At 46.8% G+C, this 25,330-nt stretch overlaps 2 protein-coding genes across 8 annotated transcripts in view; one reads left to right on the top strand and one right to left on the bottom strand.

Moving 5' to 3' along the window:
- Nucleotides 1-15,908, bottom strand: part of MCM3AP (minichromosome maintenance complex component 3 associated protein) — a 55,797-nt gene extending 39,889 nt beyond the window's left edge. For 4 of the 5 annotated variants that reach the window (XM_047846846.1, XM_047846843.1, XM_047846845.1 and 1 more), the window contains exons 1-10: nt 15,538-15,869; nt 13,757-15,066; nt 13,302-13,525; nt 11,021-11,099; nt 10,644-10,788; nt 9,343-9,533; nt 5,556-5,695; nt 3,171-3,368; nt 2,121-2,389; nt 823-985 (exon numbers count right to left, since the gene is read on the bottom strand). In XM_047846846.1, coding sequence (XP_047702802.1) covers nt 823-985; nt 2,121-2,389; nt 3,171-3,368; nt 5,556-5,695; nt 9,343-9,533; nt 10,644-10,788; nt 11,021-11,099; nt 13,302-13,525; nt 13,757-14,969 — 2,622 coding nt within the window. In that variant the 5' untranslated portion in view covers nt 14,970-15,066; nt 15,538-15,869. Of the gene's footprint in view, nt 1-822; nt 986-2,120; nt 2,390-3,170; nt 3,369-5,555; nt 5,696-9,342; nt 9,534-10,643; nt 10,789-11,020; nt 11,100-13,301; nt 13,526-13,756; nt 15,067-15,537 lie in introns of all 5 variants that reach the window. The other variant, XM_047846844.1, reaches the window with a different exon arrangement.
- On the top strand, nt 15,894-25,326 carry YBEY (ybeY metalloendoribonuclease). 3 transcript variants are annotated; one of them, XM_047846849.1, is made up of 6 exons: nt 15,917-16,044; nt 16,711-16,961; nt 19,331-19,459; nt 20,438-20,506; nt 21,661-21,765; nt 24,164-25,326. In XM_047846849.1, the coding sequence occupies exons 2-5, from the start codon at nt 16,752-16,754 to the stop codon at nt 21,745-21,747; spliced, it is 495 nt and encodes a 164-aa protein (XP_047702805.1). In that variant the 5' UTR covers nt 15,917-16,044; nt 16,711-16,751; the 3' UTR covers nt 21,748-21,765; nt 24,164-25,326. The 3 variants fall into 3 exon arrangements, with proteins under 3 accessions (XP_047702807.1, XP_047702805.1, XP_047702804.1); XM_047846848.1 differs by having other exon boundaries at nt 23,765-25,326; XM_047846851.1 differs by having other exon boundaries at nt 15,894-16,044; nt 21,661-25,326.
- Nucleotides 25,327-25,330: the final 4 nt, after the last annotated feature.

Here is a 25,330-nt window from a genome sequence, read left to right as displayed (position 1 = left end):
AGCTAGGGGGCAGCACAGTGTGTCTGCTGTCAGGGCTGGGGCTGAAGACCTGACTTGAGGAATTTCTGGCATTCAAGCTCTGTGTAAAGCACCAGGTAAGAGACCAGTCTTCCCCAGGTTTGTAACCCCAAGGCACAGCACAGTACTCAACAAAGAACAGGCCCTCAAGATATTTATTGGGACGAATTTAGCATCATCACGTTCATTCCAAAAATAACACTTAAGATTTTTAAGTTAGGGATTTTGCATGTGCAATTTTTGATTTTCAGTTTCCGTGAATGATAATAATGCTGAACTCAAGTCATATATATTTTTTTTTATTGAGAAAGGGAGCATGTGAGCAAGGGCATAGAGAGAGAGAGGGAGAGAGAGAAAAAGAGGAAATGATAGAATAAGAGAATCCCACAAGGGAGAGAGAGAAAGGGAGGAGGGGGGAAGTGGGACTCACCTGAAGCGGGGCTCGTGCTCACCCCATTCAGGATTTAAACTCATGAACCATGAGATCATGACCCGAGCCAAAGTCAGATGCTTAACCAACTGAGCCACCCAGGCGCCCTCAAGTCATATCACTCTAAAGAAATTTGTCTGATCTGAACCTAACAATAGTATATTCCACTGCACAGCCTTTTCCGTCAGTAGTCAATGGCGCCAACCCCTGTAAAACAAGGTACCCCAGTAACCCCCTCAGAGGGCTAGCGCGAGAGGGTTACACAAGAGTCAGCCCAGGACCTGCTGAAATGTTCTCAGAATAGAGAAACACTTAAGTATCAAAAGTAACAATCTGCTTTCTTTCAATTCTTCAAGTACAGCTACGTTACTCACCTGATTAAAGTAACAATGTAAAAGACATGCGTTCAGATAAGAAGCCGATTGGACCAGTTTGAAAAATCTCACAAAATTATTACTGTTCAATGCAGCAAAAGCCTGAACAGCAAATTTCACTTCGGAGGAATTTCTAACAGCAGGATGGAACTGTTGTACTTCTCTGTCAATTAAAGGAGATAAAGAGATTAGAATTTTATTTTTAATTAGACAAAATTTCCATGAAAACCAGATGTGATTTAAAAAAACAAAGATTTCAACCATATGGAGAAAAAGGGACTTAATGGTGGGTGACACGTGCCACTCTGTTAGATTAGTAATTTCGAAGCTGCCACTCTTGGACTAGATTGGGAACAATGGTGTTCTCTAAAAAGATGGTAAATAAACAAATTCACGTAATAATCAATTTAAGGATTATCAAAGAGTTACTTTAATGCCAAATGACTGCAAGCTGTTTTCACAATGATGATGTCTAAACAAAACCTAACTTTGCTATGTAAGTGAACAGCTGACTGAGTCACTCAAGAGAAGAAAGGCACCTGTCATCCATGAAAAGACCACACTTCCGTTTTCCATAACCAGTTTATCTCTGGGACTGAATTTTAAAACTAAAAATCAGTAACACATTTCAGTATTGTTTAACAAGGTTCTTAGGGAAAACAGTAAGCTAAAAAACAGATTCAGCATAAATAAGAGAGTCTCGGAAATAAAGGAGTCACTGGCTGTCACCAAGTCCGGTTGACCAACAACAGGGACAGAGACTCAGGGGATTCTGCTGTGTTTTCTCCTATAAATGTCCACCTGTGTAGCAGATCAGTATTTAAAGTTCATTCTTTCTTAATATCCCCCTACAAACATTCGTTTCCCACAATTTTTTCCTCTCCTATCACTTAGTTCTTTGAGGAGGCGTGTGTGGACATATGTAACAGGAAACACGCCTGGACACAGCAAACTGCTGACAGCTCTTGACAGGGCGCCCTGGGCTTCCCTGTCCTCCCTCATTTGCCTCTTCTGTTCAGGCAGATTCCTTCCTCGTCTTCTCACTGACAAAGAGAAACTGTTCTCACAAAGGATCTGGGGCCTACTCTGACTGCCGCCGTCAGCACAGCCCTGTCCTGGGGCCCCCTGCGCCTCCGCTCAACAGAGCACACAGCCCAGCCCAGGCTGCTTACTGTCAAGCCCACACTCAACACCAGACAGACTCTGCACTGCCAGCTGCCATGAACCCTAACAGCTCTCTTCCTGTTTAAACGCTGCTTTTCCAGACAACTTAGGTTAGTTTCTGACTGAAAATTTACCTTAGGATGTCCCCCTTATTGAGATTGAGCAGAACATTGTAGCCCTGGAACTCTGCTTCGCTGGCACAGAACACACCCTTGTTTCTTAGGTCCTGGTACATCTCCTTCAGACTCTGAAGGCACTTGGTCATGTTCTCATTGTTGATCTTGGCATCAAAAGAGGACATGGGCTCCTCACACATGAAGTGAGCACAGTGGATATGGAACCGAGTACACTTCTCAATCAGGGATACCGTCACAGGGTCACACAAGTGCTGCTGTGTGATGTCCTGGCCATGAACGAGAGGGAGTATTATACACGCACACACCTCATCCACACACCTTACGTACATACGTGTCTCCTATACACACAGATCTCATACACCTATTTCCATGCAGAGAGAACCAAATGTGAGAAAAATTAGGATTACCTGAATTTCTCTCATCAATTTGAAACAAAGTGCATGAAGCACATTTTAAAAGGACTTTGTAATGATTTACTATGTTTTTTTTTTTTTTTTTAATTTTTTTTTTCAACGTTTATTTATTTTTTGGGACAGAGAGAGACAGAGCATGAACGGGGGAGGGGCAGAGAGAGAGGGAGACACAGAATCGGAAACAGGCTCCAGGCTCTGAGCCATCAGCCCAGAGCCCGACGCCGGGCTCGAACTCCGGGACCGCGAGATCATGACCTGGCTGAAGTCGGACGCTTAACCGACTGCGCCACCCAGGCGCCCCGATTTACTATGTTTTTAATGTTTATTTGAGAGAAAGAGAGTATGTGCGTGTGCATGAACAGGGGAGAACAGACACAGGGGGAGAGAGAGAATCCCAGGCAGGCTCCATGCTGTCAGCACATGGCCTGACGTGGGGCTCGAACCCACGAACTGTGAGATCATGACCTAAGCCAAAATTAAGAGTCAGATGCTCAACCAACTGACCCACCCAGACACCCTGTAATAATTTTAAATACAGCATATTCTTTTACACAGATGAGTAAAATGAGAACTCTCCCTTCAACTCTGGAATTCACATGCATTTTCTAGTTTCCTGATCGAAAGTGACTGATACCTTCCGAATGCCCCGTGTGCGGTTCCACACGAAGTCGTACCAGTCCCGCAGACTGCCCTCCTTCTGGTCCATGATCTGGGTCACCAAGTAGTCCATGGTCCTGCTGAGCACTGCCGAGGGCCGAAGCTCATGCGGCAGGGGCTCTTCCTGATCAGCAGAGGAGCGGCTGTACTCCTTCACGGCTGCTGCGTGATCCACCTGAGGACACAGAGTGGGAACAAACCTGTGTGTCAGGTGCTGGGCCAGCTTCCCCACAGCTGTGCCTTAAAATGAAGGGGAAAATCACCCACAAACTCATACGAGATCAAAACTACAGAATACAATATTCAAATGTAAAATTTCTGTTTGAAAGTAATGACCAAAATTCAAAAACAAATGAGAAACTTGTTTTTGGCAAATATGACAAGGAGTGAAGAAGCAGAAGGAATATAAGTGGGGGCACATGCCTGGCTCAGTCGGTGGAGCAGGCAACTCTTGATCTCAAGGTTCTGAGTTCGAGCCCCACACTGGGTGTAGAGAATACTTAAAAATAAAATCTTAAAAAAAAGGGGGGGGGGCGGGAAATAGAAGTAGAGATACATGTGCATGGCCCCAAGGGCAGAGGTGTGACACGTTAAGGGACTCTGAAGCATTTTAACATAATTTAGCCACACTCAAACACCAAAGTAAGTCTACATGGATTAGAAAGGAAATGGAGACAGCAGCAGGGGGGCTCATGGGGGCTGCACAGCTGCACACAAAGGCCTGGAGCTGTCCCACCTGCAAAAGGAGGCTGAAGACACATGGCCAAAGGCAGAAGCCCAGATGTCCACAGACTGAGCCCCAGGCATCCACCTCAAGCTGCCATCATTGTCCCCTGGGGCAGGAGCCTCTGCTGTGATGCAGAGATGATGATGACAGCATGCAACTCTCAGTCTCACGGTTATAAGCTCAAGCCCCACACTGGATGCAGGGATTACTTAAAAATAAAATCTTAAAAAAAAAAAAAAAAAAAAAAACAGCCAACAGAGGAGACACCTATAAGCAAAATTAACGAAGAGAAATTAACAAAAACTTAAATTTTTTTTTTAAATTGACAAAGGATTGGGGTGCCTGGGTGGCTCAGCCAGTTAAGCGTCCAACTTCAGCTCCGGTCATGACCTTGGAGTCTGTTAGTTCGAGGCCCACGTCGGGCTCTGTGCTGACAGCTCAGAGCCTGGAGCTGCTTCAGATTCTGTCTCCCTCTCTCTCTGCCCCTCCCCTGTTCACACTCTGTCTCTCAATAATAAATAAACGTTTAAAAAAAAAAATTGACAAAGGATCTAAAATGGTGATTTCTGAGAAACAGTTTGGGAACATGCATTGACATACATATGTTCAGGACCTTGAAAAAAGGTCATACCGTCTGATGTAGTAATTTAATTCTTAGGATCTATCAGAAGGAAATAACCTAAATACTTTAGATTCATTATACACAACATGCCCAGTAGAATCATTAATAAAATTTAAATATTAGAAACAGCCTATCTAGTGATTGCAAAACGGTAAGTTTTAACAGTTACATAAATCAATTAACAGGCTGTCATTTAAAACATGCTGAGTTACGCCTGGGTGGCTCCGTCAGCTGAGCATCTGACTCTTGATCTCGGATCAAATCATGATCCCAGGGTTGTGGGACAGAGCCCCACACTGGGCTCTGCACTGACAGCACAAAGCCTATTTTCTTTCTCTCTCTGCCCTTTCCCCCATTCTCACGCACTCTCTAAAATAAAAATAAATAATGCTGAGTTTATCAAAACACTCACAATATAATTTTAAGTGAAAAATATTCACACAGAATTGCATCTAGAGGATAATCTCAAGCATGTAAAACACATACATAGAAAAGGGTAGGAATACGGGGCGCCTGGGTGACTCAGTCGGCTAAGTGTCTGACTCTTGATTTCAGCTCAGGTTATAATCTTGTGGTTTGTGGGTTTAAGCCCAGCATCAGGCTCTGTGCTAACAGTATAGAGTCTGCTTGGGATTCTCTCCCCATCTCTCTCTCTCTCTCTCTCTCAAAATAAATAAATTTTTAAAAACAAAATTTTTTAAAAGGGGTACTAATAAAATTGTGAAAAGAAAAAAGATTTGTGAAGCAAATCTCCTATCTACATCTATAGAGAACCATGGGGTCCGGTCACCTCATATAGGATTGTTTAGTGTACACCTCACAATAAAAACAATTTAATATGAACATTAAGAGCACATCCCCACTACCCTCTAAAAAGGTAAACACCCAAACCAAATACCAATATATACAAAAATCACAAAAAAGTCCCCCCCCCGTGTATCCCACCTCCACCCTGATGATTTAAATATGGACAACAGCCTAGAGAGCAACCCCAGGAGGACATGGGGCTCCACCTGATCAGTCCCTGGGACCACTTCAAACACGCTCAGCTGGCTCCGGGTCTCCCGCATGTACCGCTCCTTCTCAGGACACATATCTGGGCACGTTCCAACAAAAGTTCTTGCTTTGTCCAGGTCAGTTCTTTTTACCCGAGCTAAATGATGACAAGTAAAAAATAAGAACGTATCACACAGTTACTAGGAACCCAGAGAAGTGTGTCTTTATGATGATAAAAAGAAAAAGAAAAAGAAAAAAAGAAAGGCAAACACTGCAAATTACAAAGTAAAAGAAATATGTTTTAAATGGTGGGCCTATGGAGTGCCTGGGTGTCTCAGTCGGTTAAGTGTCCAACTTCAGCTCAGGTCATGATCTCACAGTTCGTGAGTTTGAGCCCTGCGTCGGGTTCTGTGTTAACAGCTCAGAACCTGGAGCCTGCTTTGGGTTCTCTCTCCCCCTCTTTCTGCCCCTCCCTCATTCTCTCTCTCTCTCAAAATAAACATTTTAAAATAAAGCAGAGTAAAAAGTAAAGTAAAATAAAATAAAATACATAAAAACACAATACAATACAATAAATCAAATCAAATCAAATCAAATGCTGGGCCTAGAAAAAAGAAAGCATGGCCTATCACATCAGGCACCAGGGCATCCAGGCCCATGAAGACCCCTGAGGAGGCCTCATCCCCCCTGCAACAGCCACAGATTCTCACTGCACCCTACAGGCAGGGGGCACACGTAGCTGTTCATGGCTCTGGTAATGAATTCAAAGATAGTCATGCTGCAATATGTTTGTTAAAAAGATCAATTTGTTAACTGTAAATATTCAAAATACACTAGTACTCTAAAACTCAGTATTTCATCACTTTTTTCCAGCATGTCTTTAACAGGATTCACCTAAGAGAATGTACCCCGGTCCTGAAGTGAATAAATTATTACCTTCCATACAATTTCTTACAAAAGTATCTTTTAAACGAAATGGAATGCAACAACTTCACAGCTCAAAACATACAGGTTCAGTCAGTTAAGCCCTGGACTTTGGCTCAGGTCATGATCTCACGGTTTGTGGGTCCGAGCCCCGCATCAGGCTCTGTGCTGACAGCTCAGAGCCTGGAACCTGCTTCAGATTCTGTCTCCCTCTCTCTCTCTGCCCCTTCTCGCCTCACACTCTCTCTCTCCCTCCCCCTCTAAAATAAATATTAAAAAATATTCTTTTTACATATACACATCTTATTTTTATTCTGAAAAATTTAAATACCTACTAATTCTATTTGGAATACAAAAATTCCGTTCCTGGGTTTCAACAACAAAAAATCACCGTGTCAATGACATGATGCGTGACAGCAGCTTTTATTACCATGTTAAGGAGGCACTGTGATTATTCCACTTATTCACAGCTTGTAAAAAAAGGAAAATCCTACAGCTAAAATCTAATTTCAAAAAAACTTCGCAAAGAAAAACACAAATACTTTTTCATTTGTGCTCGTTGCACATATATTTTTTTTTTAAGTTTACTTATTTTTGGGGGGAAGAACGAGCAGGAGAGAGATAAAGAGAGGAAAAAAAGAGAATCCCAAGCAGGCCCGGCACCGTCAGCACAGAGCCCAATGCGGGGCTTGAACTCACGAACCAGGAGATCATGATCTGAGCCAAAATCAAGGGTCAACTCAACTGAACAAGCCACCCAGGTGCCCCACACATATTTTTGAAAAGTTAATAGAATACTTACTTTTTAAATAGCTAATATATATACACAGATCACACTCCAAAGGTATTAAAACGTCCTACATAAAATCCCCCCCACTTTCCTCCTGAGTCAACATGAACAGATCCTTTCACATCTGCACAACTATTTTATGCACACGTATGCAAGCACACTCACATGCGTATGGACACACACACACTTCCTACCCTTATTTATACACAAATGGTAGCACACTACATACTTACCACACTATGTTTTTATCAGTTCACAATAAATCTTCATATTTTTCCATAAACAAAGCCTAATCTTCCTCCAGGCTGTTTAGAATCCTGCTATGTGGACAATCGATTCCCAATCTTTGCCATCACAAACAACCTATGTGTGAATCTCACACACAAACATATGTGTGGTACTGTCCATGGGACAGATTCCTGCACACGAGCTGCTGGGTGAAAGGCACAGGCTTTCCTAAGGCTAAAAGATACTGCCAACTCTCCCTCCTCCACAGGAGTGCAGCCATCCCCAGCCTGCCCAAGGACACAGCATCAGGGCACAATACGGAGATGCCACTCTGGGAGGTGCATCGCTGTGGGAGGGCGTGGGCAACTTTCCCTATGTTTAAGAGCCAACTGGTGACACAGCTGACCCTTGAACCACACGGGTGTGAACTGCACGGGTCCACTTACATCTACAATACTATAAATGTACTTTCTCTTCCTGAAGATTTTTTTAATAATGTTTTTCTTTAGCTTACTTTACTATTAGAATGCAGTATATAAAACACATAACACACTAAGCACGTACTAATCGACTGTTTTTGTTATCAGTAAGGCTTCCAGTCAACAGTAGCCTATAGGCAGGTAAGCATTTGGGGAGTCAAAAATCATATGTGGATTTTCCAACTACAAGGGAGACCGCACCCCTGACCTTGTGTTGGTCAAGGGTCAGGTATACTTTCTTTTCTATAACTCTTCTGACCACCTACTCATTTCTCTATTGAGTTAGTCTTTTTTTTCTTTTTTTTTTTGAGAGAGAGAGAGAGAGAGAGAGAGAGAGAAAGAGAGGGCACCTGGGTGGCTCAGCTGGCTGAGCGTCTGACTTCAGCTCAGGTCATAATCTCATGGTTCAGGGGTTCGGGCTACACATTGGGCTTTGTGCTGACAGTGCAGAGCGTGCTTGGCTGCTTGGCTCCCTCTCTCTCTGTCCCGCTCCTGCTCGTGTTCTCGCTCTCAAAAATAAATGATTAAAAAAAAAAAAAAAGCACATGCGAGTGGGCATGAGCATGGGAGGGGCGGGGGGGGGGGGGGGATTCCAAGCAGGCTCCACACTGTCATCGCAGAGCCTGACGCGGGGTTCGAAACCACAAACTATGAGATCATGACCTGAACTGAAATCAAGAGTTGGATGCCTAACCAACTAGGCCACCCAGGCGCCCCCCAAGGGCTAGTCTTTTTCACACTGATTTCCACAGTTCTTTCTGTATCAGAGAAATCAGCCCTTTATGATATGAGTTACAGATTTTTCCCCTGGGTTGACTTTTCTTAGTTTTATTTGTGGGGATTTCTGTCAAACAAAACATTTTGATTTGTGTTTAATATGTGCTTTCTAAATGTCTAAAAACTGCCCTTTAAAATGTTTAATTTTAAAAAATGGTTTATAGATTTTCTCCCAAATAAAATTCAAGGGGCTCCTGGGTGGCTCAGTTGGTTAAGCGTCCAACTTCGGCTCAGGTCATGATCTCACGGTTCGTGGGTTCGAGCCCACATCAGGTTCTGTGCTGACAGCTCTGGGCCTGGAGCATGCTTTGGATTCTGTGCCTCCCTCTCTCTCTGTCCCTCTACTCCCACGCCGTCTCTATCTCTCAAAAGTGAATAAATGTTTAAAAAAATAAATAAAGACATATCTGCATTACATCTACATCTATGCTCACCTTCTTGGGAAACTAGTAAACAACAAAGTTACATGCGGCGCATCGGAGGCCTAAGGCTCAATGTCAGTGAGCCTCCACAGACAGCAGTCACTCCCTCCTCACAGCTCCCAGAATGACCTTATCATGACCTTAGCGAGGTCTCTGAACCTCTGCTGAGATGCACCCACAATACCTTGTCGCATGATCCTGTCCCTCTGGTCAAGCAAGCGGTACTTCTCCTCAGATGTCTCAGCCACGGTGCCTATCAGGGCGCTAAGAGATGACACACATGGCCCAAGACCCTCGGAGCCCTCAGAGCCCGAATCAAAAGGGTCTCCCTCAAACTGATGGGTCTTTAGAAGACTTGGCTTCTTCACGGGAGAGCTACAAACAAAGTAACACATTAAGGGTCTTGTATCCATCAAGCATTTCTGTCATTTCCGCTTCCGGATGCTTTCCTTATTCAAGATTTTCTGCTCCTCCAAAACTGAAACTAAAATCACTAACAGGAGACGATGATGATCCTAATGAGAAGTGTAAAGGTGTTATTATTTTTCACTGTGATTTTCAAATTTTGAAACATTCCATACTTTCTAAAAATGAGAGGAGCCCATTTAAACATGTGAAATGAACTTCTGCATATTTCTATCTCAAAAAAATGAAATTCAGCCTGGGGGGAAAAACCACTTTTACACCATGAAGAAATTGTGTGTCTACATGTTTTCACACATAACTTCATTCCCGCAGAAGGATGTACTAAAAAGACATGAACACTGCTTCCCAGCTTCCCCATTTTCTACCTGGCTTTCAACACTCTGGGAACTCGAATGTTGAAGATGTGACTGGCTGAGGGAGAAGAGAAAAATCAAAAGCAAATCAGCAACTAAAATGCTAACTGTAAAATGAAAGTAAGGAAATGATACGCTGACCAAAATACACCAAGGACTAAAGAGCAGCAGCCCGCTCTGTGGAAGGAAGAGAGGATCATGCGGAAAGGGGGCTGGGGAGGGAGGCTTTGCGAACGGATATCCACTGAGGCCGTGTGAGGCACACACCATGTCCCCACTCTGGCCTGAGGGCTGTACACTTGTATAGTTCCCCAGCTATAATGTGGCCAAAAGGAAGACCGCCTCACCATGATAAGCTAGACCTACAGAAGGTCATACGGGAAATTGCTAGAAGTAGCTACTAGGAAAACTTGGTTATTACAGCCAATTAGACCTCTCAAGGGAACAAGTTGCTTCTTATATACTGAGTACAACAGCATGGGGCATGGAACTGAATGGGACGAGCCCAGTGGCCGTCTCCCCCTTGCCCTCTCGCCATGTCCTACTCTCCCTCTCCCAGGCCCCCATTCCCCATGAAACCCTCCTCAAGGGTCAGCGTATCACCCACTTCCCAGCCATGCTCTGGCATGACTGCCATCAAGGGCACAGAAGTCAAGGAACCCACACGCCACCGTGTCCAACAGTCCTCAGAAAGAACCAGCCGCACCTTTTACTCAGGAGGCTGACAGCTGCAGCCCTCCCCACAGGCTTGCTAAGAGGGGAGTGCTGAAAGGATGCGTCCTCCGGGCCCTGGCCAGTTTCACCGTCACCTGGCTTCTTCTCCTTCAGGGAAAAGGGCTTCTTATTGGGACCTGAGGACACAAGAGCACAGAGTTTATGAACCACAAGTCTGACACTGGATTTTACTTGTGTTTGAAAAAGTAATACTCTCCTAATTGTTACGGGAGATTCCAAAGCAGCCCAAAGAAACACTCTGAGACACAGGATCCACGGACAGCCAGCCCCGCCCTGGTGCTGGGGAAAGCTCAGTGGGCAGTCCATGCAGAGCACTGGAACCCGCACCGGGAGTAACTGGGAACTCACTCAGTTTCTTCTTGTGCCAAAAGACAGCCATGTCCTTATGCAGACTTTTCCCCTTCTTCCTAGCCAGGGCTGCAGATGCCTAGGAAAACAGTCCATACCACAACGTATGAGGACGTCAGACCAAAGGAAATGAAATTAAAACTTCAAATGCAGTAGCAGAATTTGTACAGTTTTGTACAGAGCGAAGCCTCCACCCACTACATGTTCTGACCACGCAGTCTGCCTCCAGTCACAGCAGCCACAGTCCTCGCCTCTCCTACCTGTCTCACAGGCATGGATTTGCTCCTCTCCTTTTTGAAAGTAATGACTTTACTGTGATAGAACCCACAGATTAGCCTTGTTGGCATTCGGTGAGGTGACTCTCACCATCTGATTACACGTACAGTAATACAGTAAATACATACGGTATTGGAAAGATTGCCAAGTCACACTTAAAGACAAAAAAAAGAGAATGACACACGTGGGATACATTTTATTGCAAAATCAAGTACGTTTTAGTATACCCATAGACAAACCTATGAAAAGGTCTAGAAAAATACACATCATACTAGGTAACCGTGCTTGCTCCCAGGTAACAGGAGAGATGAGGGTAATCAGGAGACCTCAGAATTGTATGTATCAATGAACTACTTCCTACAACAATGTATTTACACACCTATTTCATAAATATTTTTTTAGAGTTCAGCTAGAAAAGTACATCTCAATAGTCAAATACCTTCAAAAACAAAACAAAAACGAGGCATATGACCCAGCACTTCTACTTTAAGTGTATACCCAAGAGAATGATAGGAAATATTTGCACACCTGTTCACAGAAGCATTATTCAAAATAGCCAAAAAACAGAAACAGCCTCTGTCCATCGACAGGTTAATAAAGAAAAATACATCTACACAATGGAATTATTATTCATCCATAAAAGGAATAAAGTACAACCACACAAACATTGAAAACGTGATGCTGACCAAAATAAGCAGGACAAATACTGTGATCCCACATAAATGTAATTTCTAGAATAGGCAAATTTAGAGAGATAGAAAGTAGATTAAAGGTCACCAAGGGCTTGGGGAAGGAAGAAATGGGAAAATACTACTTAGCGGTTAGGGTTACTGTTTGGGATGATGACAAAGTTCTAGAAATAGATAATGGTGATGGTGGTACAACACTCTGAATGTAATTAATGCCACTGAAATGAAAGAAAAAAAGAAAGAAAGAAAGGAGCAAACAGCAAAAACTCTAAAGCTATGGAAGTATTTTGGCACAGAACTTCTACTCTCAGGAATTTAAACAAAGGATGTAAACCAATCAGAAATACATGTACAAAATGTCCACAAATAGAAAATTAACCAGGTAAGTAAACAGGACAGAATGCCATACAGCACTTAACAATCCTCTTCTAATTAGGCTATTTATTAATTTCAGAAAATACTAAAGATTACAACCTGAAAACATAAGCAAACAGTATATGCAGCATGATCCCATTTGTGTAAAAACAACGTGACTATGTGTTTACAATGATATTAACTAAAATATTCATAGTTCATTTCAAATATTCATATTCATTTGGTTTTTCCCCTACATCATCACTTAAAAGAAGTATGAAAACATGCTTTCCACTTTACAAACTCTAAAGTACTTTTTCCCCACAAGAAAATTCAGAAATAATAAAAACATAACGCAACATAGTGTGAACAATCCCCGTATGCATACACCCTACAACTAATGCGTCATGCATATGTGTGCTTATATACATATTTAAAGTCAAGGTATAAACCAGATAAGTAATGTCAGTTATCCTGGAGGATAGGATTACATGGGGATTTTTTCTGTATTGTTGGAATGTTTACAGTGATTATGTACTACGACCAAATAAAAGAAAATCAGAAACAAACAAGAAAACTCAATTTTGAAAAAATGCTATGTGATTATAGAGCCAAGTTGAGAATAAGATATCTGAGTGCTTGCCCATTCTAGCAAGTAAGCGATAGATTAAAATATAAGTTTTAATGGGGCACCTGGGTGGCTCAGTTGGTTAAGCATCCAACTTCAGCTCAGGTCATGATCTCACAGTTCGTGGGTTCGAGCCCCAGATCGGGCTCCTGACAGCTTGGAGCCTGGCACCTGCCTTGGATTCTGTGTCTCCCTCTCTCTCTGCCCCCCAACCGCTGCTCACACTGAACATTAAAAAAAGTTAAAAAATAAAATAAAGAAAAAATAGATTTTAAAGTGACAAAGGTCACTCGAACTTTTTCTCACTCACATTAAATTTGTTGGAAATACTCACATGATCAAAAAAATATACCACGGCAAGCTTTTTGCTGCGCCTGGTATAGATGCGCTGCACTTTAGCAATTTTACCAAAGTGTTTCTCCAAAATGGTTCTGTCGTTGAGATAGTCAGGGATGTTCTTGCACTGGATAGCTGTGATTTCAGCAGGAGACAAGCCTCCAAGACTGTCTGTGCTCTCGCTTCTTTTACTTTGACGCCCAGGTGTTCCTCTTAGAGAATCTAGGGATAAGAGAACGGGCACAAAAACGTAGCAGATGTCACATCTCAAATAGGAAGCACCAACTATGTAAGAGCAAAGTAAATGTTTATAGATACAAGACATTTTCTTCCTATGTTAGAATTCCTAATGTTTACAGGAAACTTACCAGAAACATTAAACTAAGACTCAGGGAAATTTACCAACAACAAGCCAGCAGCATTTACTGGATGGCACACATTTTTAGAGCTCACCTTCTTTTTTATCTCTACTTTCAGTTTCCTCCTCCTTCACACCTGGGAGCCGGGAAAGTGCTGAGGAAGACTGACTCCCTCCTGGGATGGCCACAGGGTCATTTTCCGCGGACTCAGTACAACCAACTTCCTTTTTAGATTCCTTGTTGCCAAGACGACCTACTTCTTTATTGCTTTTGAAGACATCCTGTATCGTTCGACCAAACAAGGTGCCTCCCCGGGGTCGATTCAGGCGGACAGGTCGTTTATCTGGGGGATGATCTCCCCTAGACAGAGCGTCCACATCTTCTGCTCCATCATGGCCATGCCTCCTTGGGGAGCGATCCTGGTCCTCCTTCCTTTTCAGTCCTTTCATGAGGCTGGGAAGTGGCTCCATTTGGGATATACCTTCTTCACATCCTTGTCTGACCCCGGTTTTGCTAACCGGGTAGGGTTCTCCCAGAGACCCTGAAGATATGGGGAAGCTAGTGAAGCTACTATTAGAACTTCCAAATAGTGATTTAGGGCCTCTCTTCTCTTCCTCTACATTTTGGTTTGACAAAGCAGAGGCAAAGGCAGATGATGAATTATTACTGTTAACTGGTTTTGAAAAGGTGAAATTTGAATTGCTAGCTGTACTTGTCACCTGAGAAAAAGAAAATGGTGCCAGTCCCCCAGGTCCGCTACTAATGGGGTGAGAAAATGTGAAAAATCCAGAAGTAATTTGACTCTGAGTTTTCTCAGGCTCAGATTCAGCCCCCAATATTGGTCTGAACACTGAATTTTCCAGAGGTTTAAAGCTAAATTCTGTTTTCCCAAAACCAGAGCTTGTTATTTCTCCAGTTTCTGGTCCAAATGTAGAAGTACTTGGGAAAGTCCCAAAGTTGGATGATTTAAAACTAAATCCTGGGTTTCCAGGCACACACGAACTTGAAGGCCCAGAGGCAGCTACAAAGGCTGGAGTGTGTTCAAGTCCTGAAAACAGTCCAACATTTGAGGTCTGGGAAAATCCTAATGTTTGTGCTGAAGAAGAATGACTTACTCCCGAAGATGTTGGAAAGCTGGATACCTGTGAAAATCCTGACGTTTTCCCAGATAACGTATTGCTTTGTCCGAAAGGCGAGGGCTGACCAAATCGAAATGGCGGCTTAGCCTGAAATGTTCCTATGGAACTACTGGAAGATGCTGGAAAAACCCCAGGCTGCTGCCCACTGAAAGGATTGGTTGGGTTCATCTTCTGATCCAAGGTAGTGAATACTATGTGTACACAAGTTGTTCTCTTCTTTGAACAGTCTGTTCAACTAGGAAGCCACCCTCATCTTCACAATAAGCTGGAAGACAAAAATTGAGATCATCACAGCTATGTCCTGCTGGAAGACTAAGAAGATAATTTTTAATCACATGTCACACTCTAAGAATAATGGAAAACTGGGCAAATCAAAGGGTTAGGTATTATTTTCTGAGAGCCAGTGGGGGGTTTGTGGGGAGGGCTGGAGTAGAGGATGGAGAAATAAATTACTTCGTTACTGGAGATTGAAGCGTGATGCTTCAGACTAAGGAAAAATTCAAATCATTTTCTGAATTGGTAAGTTCACGAAAAAACTCAAATAACAACAAGAAAACGAATGTAGTCACACTTTTAAAGAGAGGAGTTTCTCCAAACTTATTCCAATCTCCATAGCCAGAAAGCTACAGTGTAACGCTGTTAAGAACATTAGTGTTGCAGTGTTTTCTAATTTTCTCCCAGCAACCAGAACACTAAATGTTCTTCCCAGATACAGAAATAAATTGTGTTGCCATACCTGCGATGACCCAGAAACCGGCTCAAAGGACGAGTGCCCCGCAGAGAGGCCGCCCCCAGACCCGAGAAGGGCCGGGAACGGATGCCGCGCAACCAGAAAAGTCCCGCCCCCGGCCCTCGGCGGCCGCCCGCGCCCCAGGCCCGCTCGGCGGACTACAGGGGCGCGGTGGCGGGGCGGGGAGATGGCGCAGGGGAAGGAAGCGGCCTCCACCCAGGTCGGGCCCCGCGCCGCGCTCACCATCCGGCTCAGGGACTCGGAGACCCGCCGCCTGCCGCCGCCCCGGGGCCCCTCGGCGCCCGGCTGGAGGCGCAGACACGGATCGCAGCCGCCGGAGCCAGGCCTTCGCTGCGCGCTGCGGAAAGAAAACGCAACGGACCAACTTCCGGCCCTTCCAAGCGGCTCGGCCCCACACTGACTCCGCCACACTCTGGTTCCGCCCTCCAGCCGGAAGGCCTGAGGGCTTCCGGCGCACGGGATGTCAACGGGGCCCCCTTGGCTTCGAACCTGGTACGTGAGCCGGTGGCTTTCTCTCTAAAGTGGGGCGTCGTTCGCACCCCGCGTGCTGCCCGTAGCCTGCGTTCGGAGCCTCGGTGCCACGCTGAGTGGTCCCTTGGGAAGCCCCCGACCCACCCCCCCCCCCGACCACCCCACCCCCCACCCCGCCGTCCCCCTAGGACTCACGCCCTTCGGCCCTACCCCTCCCCCCCTCCGCTCACACACACCTCTCCATAGCACCCTCCCACGCTCCCCCCCATATGATCCCACACCTCCCCTCCCCTCACCCCACACCTCCCCACTCCCCCTCACCCTATAGCACCCTACACCTCCCTCTCCCCCCATCCTGTACAACCCCACACCACCTCACAACTCACCGTATTCTTCCTCCACCTCCTCACCCGCGCCCCAACCCGGTTTCATTATTAATGACCCCTTCCTGACTACAGGTCCTAATTTCCTACCTGCTGTTCCATTCTGGCAGGCCTGACTCTAGGACTTCCTATTATATTCCTTCATTTTTGTATCTTTCTTATGGTAAAATGTAAATCCCCTTAAATTTTTCAGTGAGTTTCACAAAATAAAATGATGTGAGGTCTGTATGTGTTTTTATAGAATTTTATAGAATTTATTGCCACTTTCAATTACTGATTTGTGTTCTTTTAAACTTTGCCACAGGCTCCTTTTTAAACATTTTTAAAGGGCATGTTGTTCTGAAAATGAGTTTGGTGCTTAGAAATCTGCAACGAGCTGTCCCCATCAGGAGAGCGCCTCTTCGCAAGAAGTTGGAGATTGTGAGGAGTATATTAGGGGTGCAGAAATTTGACCTGGCGATCATCTGTGTTGACAACAAGAGTATTCAGCACATTAATAAAATCTACAGAGAGAAAAATCTGCCAACAGATGTGCTTTCCTTTCCATTTCATGAGGTAAAAAGTATTCTCCTCTTGTCTGGCCCACCTTCTGATGTAAATACTCTGATTTTTAAGTTTTATTTTGGAAACTTTAAAATAGGGGCACCTGGGTGGCTTAGTCCGTTAAGAGTCCAACTCTTGATTTTGGCTCAGGTCAAGATCTCGCCATGTGGAGACTGCTTGGGATTCTCTCTCTCTCTCTCTCTCTGCCCCTCCCCTGCTCTCACTCTATCTCTAAGTAAATAAATAAACTTGAAAAAAAAAGAGAGAGAACTTTAAAATATACACATGAGGGGAGCCTGGGCGGCTCAGTCAGTTAAGTGTCTGGCTCTTTGTTTTGGCTCAAGTCATGATCTCATGGGTCTGTGAGTTAGGGTCCCTCTTTGGGCACTGTGCTGACAAGCATGAGTCTGCTTGGGATTCTCCTCTCTCTGTGTCTCCCTCTCTCTCTGCCCCTCCCCTGCTTGCACTCTCTCTCAAAATCATAACCATTAAAAAAAAAAAAAAAAAGTGTACACATGAGTAGAGTGCAGCATGACCAGCCCCTATTGACCAATACCCATCACCCAGGGAGAAAAAGCGATTGGTGCCATCCTTCAGAAGACCGTCAGTGAGTTTGAAGGGGAGTGAGTGCTTCTGCAACTGTGTGATTCAGTAACAAGTATGGTAGGGTTGAAAAATTTTAATAACACTGAAATTTTCACTGAAAATGTAAAATAACACTGAAGAAATATTTTCTTCTTTTTTTAAGTGTTTATTTTTGAGAGAGAGAATACAAGTATGGGAGGGGCAGAGAGAGAGGGAGACACAGAATTCAAAGAGGCTCCAGGCCCCGAGCTGTCAGCACCGAGCCAGATGAGGGGCTCAAACCCACGAACCGTGAGATCATGACCTGAGCCAAAGTTGGACGCTTAACCAACTGAGCCACCCAGGTGCCCCTGAAAAAATATTTTCAACAATAAAAGATAGTGATTAGGTTATGAGCTGCATCATGAAATGACTCATTCAAAGCCATTATCAGTAGCAGCATCCAGACCTTTTTGGAAAGCAATTTGGCAATATACTCCAAGAGCATTTGAAACATATGTGTACTCTTTAATCCACTAGTGTCACATTTAAGGAGGGTAAAGCAAGAAAAGGAAGAAGACAAAATGTTATAAAAATTTTAAATGTTCACTTGATTTTTTTTCCTGATTGGGAGGAAACACCCTAAATACCCATCCACACGTGACTAGCTTAGTGTGAACAGGCCTCAGATTAATAGACTGGGGGTTTTTTGGTTTTATGTAGGAAGATGTAGAAGATTGTTTAGGACAAAATAACAAACAGAACAGAAATACAAAATTGGACTGATGTGGATTTGTGTGATTGTGCACTGGAAAGGATGAAAGAAGGAAAGTAACTCCTTTAACAAGGTGGAAAAGATGTGGGAATGTTGGGGTTCAGAGCTGACGGCCAAGAAAGAATTCTTGAGGCATCTTTGGTGCAAAAAAGGTAGTTTTATTAAAGCACAGGGACATGACCCGTGGGCAGGAAGAGCTGCACTGGGGTTGTGAGGAGTCACTGATTTTACACTTTCAAGTCAGGAGAGGGTCAGGGACAGCGGAAACCTCCAAGGAAATTAGGAAACAAGGTTTCCAGAGCCCTGAGGGAGTTAGCTATTGTAAGAAGAAGTTAATTTACTTCTGTCTTGTAAAACCTTACTTACGAGACCCTTCAAATGTATATCAGGGGACCATATGCTTGGAGGATGATGGCTAACCTATATCTTGGGGACTAGAGATGAAGGAAGTTTCCAAAGGAATTTCCTTTTTTTTTTTTTTTTAACGTTTATTTATTTTTGAGAGACAGAGTACAAGCGGGAGAAGGGCAGAGAAAGAGGAAGACACAGAATCCAAAGCAGGCTCCAGGCTCTGGGCTGTCAGCACAGAGCCCGACGCAGGGCTCAAACTCACGAGCCGCGAGATCATGATCTGAGCTAAGTCAGACGCTTAACAAACTGAGGCATCCGGGCCCCCCTCTAAAGGAGTTTCTATATGTTTAAAGAAGGCTTACAGGATCCTGGGGGGTCAGGCTAAGGTTGCCTTTTGCCCCTAGCAAAGTGTCATCATGGAGGCAGCTGAGCTCATAGAGGAAAGTCACTCTGCCCGTTTCAAGGGACTGTCAATGGGCTGTAAGTTGTAAGGAAATTTTTTTTTGCCTTTGTTCTCCACATCAGAAACATCTGAAGTCACTCGTAAACAGTGGCTCTACTGTGGTTCCCCCACTCCTCACCTGCCTTGGGACTGATGAGTAGGGGTCTTCCAGAATGAAATGTGTAGGCCTGTTGTCGGGTTAGTGTTCCTGAGGTCGTGCTCTCCGAATCTGTCTTTCCTCATTTATAGAATGTAAAAGCAGGTGAACTTCCCCAGCCTGATTTTCCAGATGACTACAATTTGGGTGACATTTTCCTAGGAGTGGAGTATATCTTCCAGCAATGCAAAGGGAATGAGGATTACTATGACGTCCTTACCGTAAGTGGGAATGAGTGCTGGCCCCTGATGCCACAGCCGTGTCCTTTGCCCCGGGCCTGGGAAGAGGTCATGGGTGGGACGCTGGCACCCGCACTGCCTCCCGTGTGGGACAAGGATTATTGGGGGAGGGAGACCTACGAGTAGGGGCTGTACCCTCTCTCGTCATCTGGCAGAGAGAGGGAAGAGCCTAAGCCGAGCAGTGTTGGGTGAGAGGAGAGGACAGGAAACATGTCAGAAGCTCCCGGAAACAGCCTTGTTTTTCCCTTTTACCTCTGGAGCTCAGCAGGCTGTGTAGCTAACTCAGACCTGCTGAATAAGCTCCTTACAGAACTGTCAAAGTAGATGGGATTGTAGCCTCTAGGACCTTCCGGATCCCACTCTCCTCAACTGGATGCAAAAGAAAGGAGGGGTGGTTTTAACTTCCTCATGGATTCGATTGAGGTGTTCTTCTTTGACCAGGCAGCCCCTGAATTATCTCTAGGGGATCCTGGAGCTTCTGTGTGACTTGAAGCACAGCTTCCCAGCAAGAGCCATTGTGACAGGTGTTGGGGGCCTGCTTTCTGGGGTGGGGGTGGACTTTCTGGGAGCAGGAGCCCTGGCACAGACAGGACTGCTCAGCACGGGGTTCGGCTCCAGGGTCTCTGCGGCCGGCAGCCATGCACCCCACAGGCCGCGGTGGGCATCCACTTCCGGCACCCCCTGCCACACCCCAGAGATCCAGTGCCTGCAGGGGAGGGCCGGCCCGCCGCTCCCACCGCCCTCATCCCCCCACGACAGGGCTAGGCCGGCCACTCTCCTCCTGGCCGGCACTCCACTGCACGTAGGCACCACTCCCAGCCCCAGGTACCCTCCACCCCTGGGTTCCTAACCTCCCACCACGCATGGGCTGAGTTCTCCCTTCCTTCCCTGCTCCTCCTCCTCTGGCACGTGGCCTGCTCGTGATCAGTCCGTGAAACAGCTTTTTAATTTTTCTGACAGGTGACTGCCACCCATGGGCTCTGTCACCTGCTGGGCTTCACACACAGCACGGAGGCTGAATGGCAGAAGGTAGGAGCTGTCCTCCAGTCCTCCACCATATGCACAAGAGGGCACACCAAGAACCGGGGCTGCCTAGCTATCTCCTGCAGTCAAGTATGAAGACCAGATTTGGAAAACAAAACAAAACAAAACACAAAGGCAGTAAATTAAGGAATTTTATAAAGGCTTATTTCACAAAAAAAAGACTAGCAGTGTTTAAAATATCGGGCTCTCCCAGTGCTACTAACTGTATTACTTATTCACTGTTGAAAGGAACGACTGAATAGAGAGACCAAATTCTGTAAGTTCTATAAAACTCTAATGGCTTAAAGTTAAAAAATCTTTACAAGAGAAATTGTGATGTTCTTGATCAGTTGGGAACTCAAATCATGCAGGCGTCTGATAGGGACCTATCGGGTGAAGTTACTTAGCCATTCGTATCCTTCAGAAGTGCCAGTGTATCTACCCCATGTATAAGGTTGTGTGCTGGTATATGTACATGTTGTTTTTAATAAGCTCACATTATATTTGTAGTCAAATAATTGGGTTCTCTGGAAGGCATCAAAAAACTTTTCAATTAACAAGAGTCCTTGATACAGTTGTCCTCACATCCAGTCTATCTCAGGCTGGGTCGCCTGTGGCCACACCCCTCCAAGTCATAGACTGACCCCGATGAGGCCCATTCGCCCCCCTCTGGCAGCATCTTGGAAAGTCCGTGTTGTCACCGCCAGCAGGGACCCCAGCCCTCCTGGGACTTCCTCACCCACCCACCCACCCCCCACCAACACCACCCCCACCCCTGCAAGCACTGACCACCCTCTCCCCCAGGAGGGGCTGTCCTCATGTGTCCCCCTCCCACATTTCCTGGGCCCCACTGACTTGTCTGGCCTGTTCTGCAATTCCAAATAGGGACTCATCTTCTTTTACCCAGGGCTACTACTTCAGCCCCTGCCCCCCAGTCCCTCCTGCTGTCCCCACCCATCACCCCACAGGCAGCATGTCCATACTCCCTGTGCAGTGCTGGGTGAAGGTGAGCAGAACCAGGTCCTGCGCTTTGAATCTGGGAGAGTCCACACAGCAGAGGCTCCTCATGCCACAGCCATGGGGATGGGCTTCCCCCAGAGGGCACCCCTGGGGCCAGGCCACGAGGCAGTCCACAGTCACTTTCCATTCCCTTCTTTCAGATGTACCAGAAGGAAAAGCAGGTTCTCGAGGAGCTGAGCCGGCGCACCGGGACCAGTCTCCAGCCCCTGAGCAGGGGCCTCTTCTGACTGCTGGAGGCCCAAGATGTGAGTGGCACCCGAGGGACTCTCCAGCACACAGGGACACCACGTGGAGGGCAGATGGACCCTCACCTTCGGGCCCTGAGGACCAGGCAGGCCACCAAACTGAGGGCTCTGCTGGTTGCTACTGCCCCGTGGGGCTGCAGAAGTGACTAAGTATAAAAAGTAATGTCCACTCATGTCTTCATTTGGAAGCCAGCAGACATGTTATTTTCAGTATTGCAGATAAGATAGTTCTAAACTCTTAGAATGGAGAGGTGGAGCACAGGAACTTCATCCGCCTGGGGTTCTGCCTTAGGTGAGAGGCATTCTTCTCTCCTGCCTGTGCAGCCTGCGCAGGAAAATCAACCAGGCGGCCCAGGGCGGGCATGCCCCTCACCCTCCTTCCTACAGGAACCCTGTTGGATTCGGTCCCCACTTACCCCTCGAGAGTGCTGTGACCTGGTACCTTCATGAGGGGAGACACAAGGCTGACCCTTAGGGTGGCCGCAAGGCCCAGGACCACCTCAGTCACGTGACCCACAGCAGCCATCTCCCACCCGTCCCATCTCGTGAGGTAGTTGCAGCCCCAGCTCGGAGCTTTGCCTGTGGACTCTACCTAAGGCCTCTTTCCTGACATGACAGGAGCTCTCGAGCCCTGTTGGCCCCGTTCACCCGCTGAGTGAAGTTAAGTGTCTCCTGGCTCCGGGGGATCCCTGAGCTCCAACTGCCACATCCCATCCTCTTTCCTGTGTTTCTTGCCTTGTCCTCTGAACATTAAACCCAGGAGGCAGCACAGACCTTCACCCAGAGCTGCTCAGGGGCCCAGGGAATCATGGGAGCAGACCATGGGCTGCTGGCTGAGCCAGCCCGGGCCTCCATCACTCGGACCTCCCAGGTACCGGTGTTGGCAGCGGCACCGTGACCTCTGCAGAGGCCGTGGCAATAAAACAGCCTCTCGGGGACTCTGGCCCCAAAACCAGGGATACTACAATTCTGAGAATTTGGTTTCTCCCATGAATCCATCTCAAAAGGTGAAAATGCATTTCCCACTGGATCTGCCATGTCTCCACTTGGACTTTCCCCAGGCGCTCAGGGACACAGAGGTGGGCTCGTGGTGTTCCTGAGTGCTCATGGGCTCTGCACAGCCTGCCTGTAGCCAGGGAAGCTGGTTCTCAGTGGAAAGTCGAACAGCAAAGACCAAAGATGACCCCACAAAGCTCTTGGCGTTACGGTTCTTTTTAAGAGAAGGAAGGGGTCCTGAGACCTGCCTGTCCTGTCAGCAGGCATTTCGGATGCTCCCCCGTCTTCCGTTACAGCCAACCCCCATGCATCTCTGGTCACGTGGGGCTCGGGAGATCTGCCAGGGATTGGGCCTCAGAACAGAACTGCTGGGGGCTGGGGGTGAGGGATCCAGCTTTATCAGGCAATGCCTAGTGCTTCCCAGGGGCCTGGTCACTCGTCCCCCTTGCAGCCCATAGCAATGACCTTGGCGTCCAGACCCCAGCCCCTATGCACCCAGACTCCCCACCCCCGTCACGTGTGCACTGAGGCTGGCCTGCATCTGTCCTGTCAGCAGTGACCGGCTTTTCATTGGCGTCCCCTCCACTGTGAAGTATTGGTTTTTCTTTTTTATTGATTCAGAGGGGTTTTTATATATCATTGAAAACAATAGGGAATGTAAGCCAGTGTCCTTCTGATCTAAATCTGAGAAAGGGCTGCCCCATCCAGCCATGGAGCTCTGTCTCGGCTGTCTCATTCCCCTGGACACTTCTGCCCGCCCCTGAGCTGGCCACGGTGCCCTGATTCCAGAGCTTCTGCAAACCCAGCCTCTGCCGGGACAGGCCCTTCTTCCTGCTCCAGGGGTCCCTTGGGTTCCTCAGCCCTTTACTCTCCCGTGTGGTCTCCAGATTCAGCTCCTGAGTGCCAGGAAACACTGGAGTCTCGATTAGAGGCACAGTAAGTCTGCAGAGCAGCTGGGACATTCGGGCTCCAGGCCAGGCCTACATGGTATCTCGTTTCACAGGTCTTCCGACTTCTCAGCACCCCACACCAAGGGGCAGGAGGGCACGGCCATGAGAAGAAAATGGTTTCTTCACTTGTACGTCTTCTGACATGAAGTGCTAGGAGTCTGTGCAGACCCCACAGGTTAAGGGTTCAGTCCCACAGCACTGCCCCCACTTTGGAGCAGGGTATACACGCCTCTGTCCGCCTCTACCACAGATCAGGGGACTGCGGGGGTTTGGGGCTCTGGACAGAAGTGGGGTGAAGACCAAACCTGTAGCTCTTACAGCACACAGTCAAGCTCTGCACAGCCAGCCTCCACCCCGTGCTCCAGGCACTTGGAGCTCAGACCCCCCTCCCAGGCAGGTTTGTAGCAGTGTCAGAAGTTGTGACTGCTTCCATGTTCACGGCTCTCTTCCAGGGCCTGCTCTGACCTCTTTAGCATCCCCAGGTCGGCCTGCGCAGAACCAAGGGGACCCCCCCTCCCGTGAGGGCTGCCTTCACCCCTGTGCCCCACATCAACTGTGACCCCACTTGATGCCCAGTGGTGCCTTGCTCTGTCCTGTCACAGCACCTGGACGCTCCTCGATGCAGGAAGATGTTTCCTTTATCCCTGTGGACCGAAGGCTCCTGAAACCCTTGTAATTTCTTGGGTGATAGGCATGTCTTTTGTTCTGAGGCAACTCTTAGGGGCTCCTGGGGGGGGGCCCGGGCCCCCAGAAAGACCTGCCATGATTGGAAGCTTGTTAACTGTTAGCCCCTTCCTCCCATCCCATTCTCCAGAGGGGGAGAAGGGCTGGAAATGCAGTTAGTCTATCTCGCAGGCATGCCTACGAGAGGAAGCCCCCATAAATCCCAGTAGCGCAGGGTCCCAAGAGCCTCCAAGTGAGTAAACACATCCACACTGAAAGGGTGGCGCACCCCAACTCCACGTGGTGGAGGCTCCTGTGCAGGGGACCCTCCCAGACCTGCCCCACCCCTTATCACATCCTTCAACTGGCAAATGTGTTTCCTGAGTTCTGTGAACAGCTCTAACAAAGTAATTGAACCTGAAGAGGGGGTCATGGGAACCTCTGCTCCCTGACCCGGCAGGTCAGGAGCAGGGACAACTGCACTTGCAGCTGGCGAGGGAGGTGGGGGGCAGTCTCGTGGGACTTCATCCTCACGCAGGTGGACAGTGTCAGAACCGAGTTGGATGACAGGACATCCTGGTGATGCTGGAGAGGACTGGTAACTAGAAGTGACAGAAGTGCCTGTTCTATGTGTGAGTAAAGGACATTCACGAGGAAGGACTGGGTTTTCCTCACTCAAGACACAGAGAAAACTGAGTTTTTCCAATTTGTCAGGCCATCCAAAGACATCCAACTTCTGTTAAACTTCCTCCCTGTATTTAATTAATAATTGTGTGGAGAAATAAAACCCAGTTGTGTTGAGAAAAGCCATGTTAGAAAACATCAACATTGGGACGCCTGGGTGGCTCAGTCGGTTAAGCGGCCAACTTCAGCTCAGGTCATGATCTCACGGTTCGTGTGTTCAAGCCCCATGTCAGGCTCTGTGCTGACAGCTCGGAGCCTGAGCCTGCTTTGGT

The sequence above is a fragment of the Prionailurus viverrinus genome, unplaced genomic scaffold (assembly GCF_022837055.1).
Source record: "Prionailurus viverrinus isolate Anna unplaced genomic scaffold, UM_Priviv_1.0 scaffold_42, whole genome shotgun sequence".
In the NCBI taxonomy this organism is placed as follows: Eukaryota; Metazoa; Chordata; class Mammalia; order Carnivora; family Felidae; genus Prionailurus; species Prionailurus viverrinus.
The sequence above is the reverse complement of the archived record's forward strand: the minus strand, read 5'-3'. Positions and strand labels throughout refer to the sequence as shown.

Excerpts from the sequence above, each read along its gene's own strand:
- YBEY (XM_047846851.1), top strand. The coding sequence starts at position 16,752 with ATGAGTTTGGTGCTTAGAAATCTGCAACGAGCTGTCCCCATCAGGAGA. Across the intron at positions 16,962-19,330 it reads TTTCCTTTCCATTTCATGAG|AATGTAAAAGCAGGTGAACT; the intron begins GTAAAAAGTATT and ends CCTCATTTATAG. Across the intron at positions 20,507-21,660 it reads CGGAGGCTGAATGGCAGAAG|ATGTACCAGAAGGAAAAGCA; the intron begins GTAGGAGCTGTC and ends CCCTTCTTTCAG.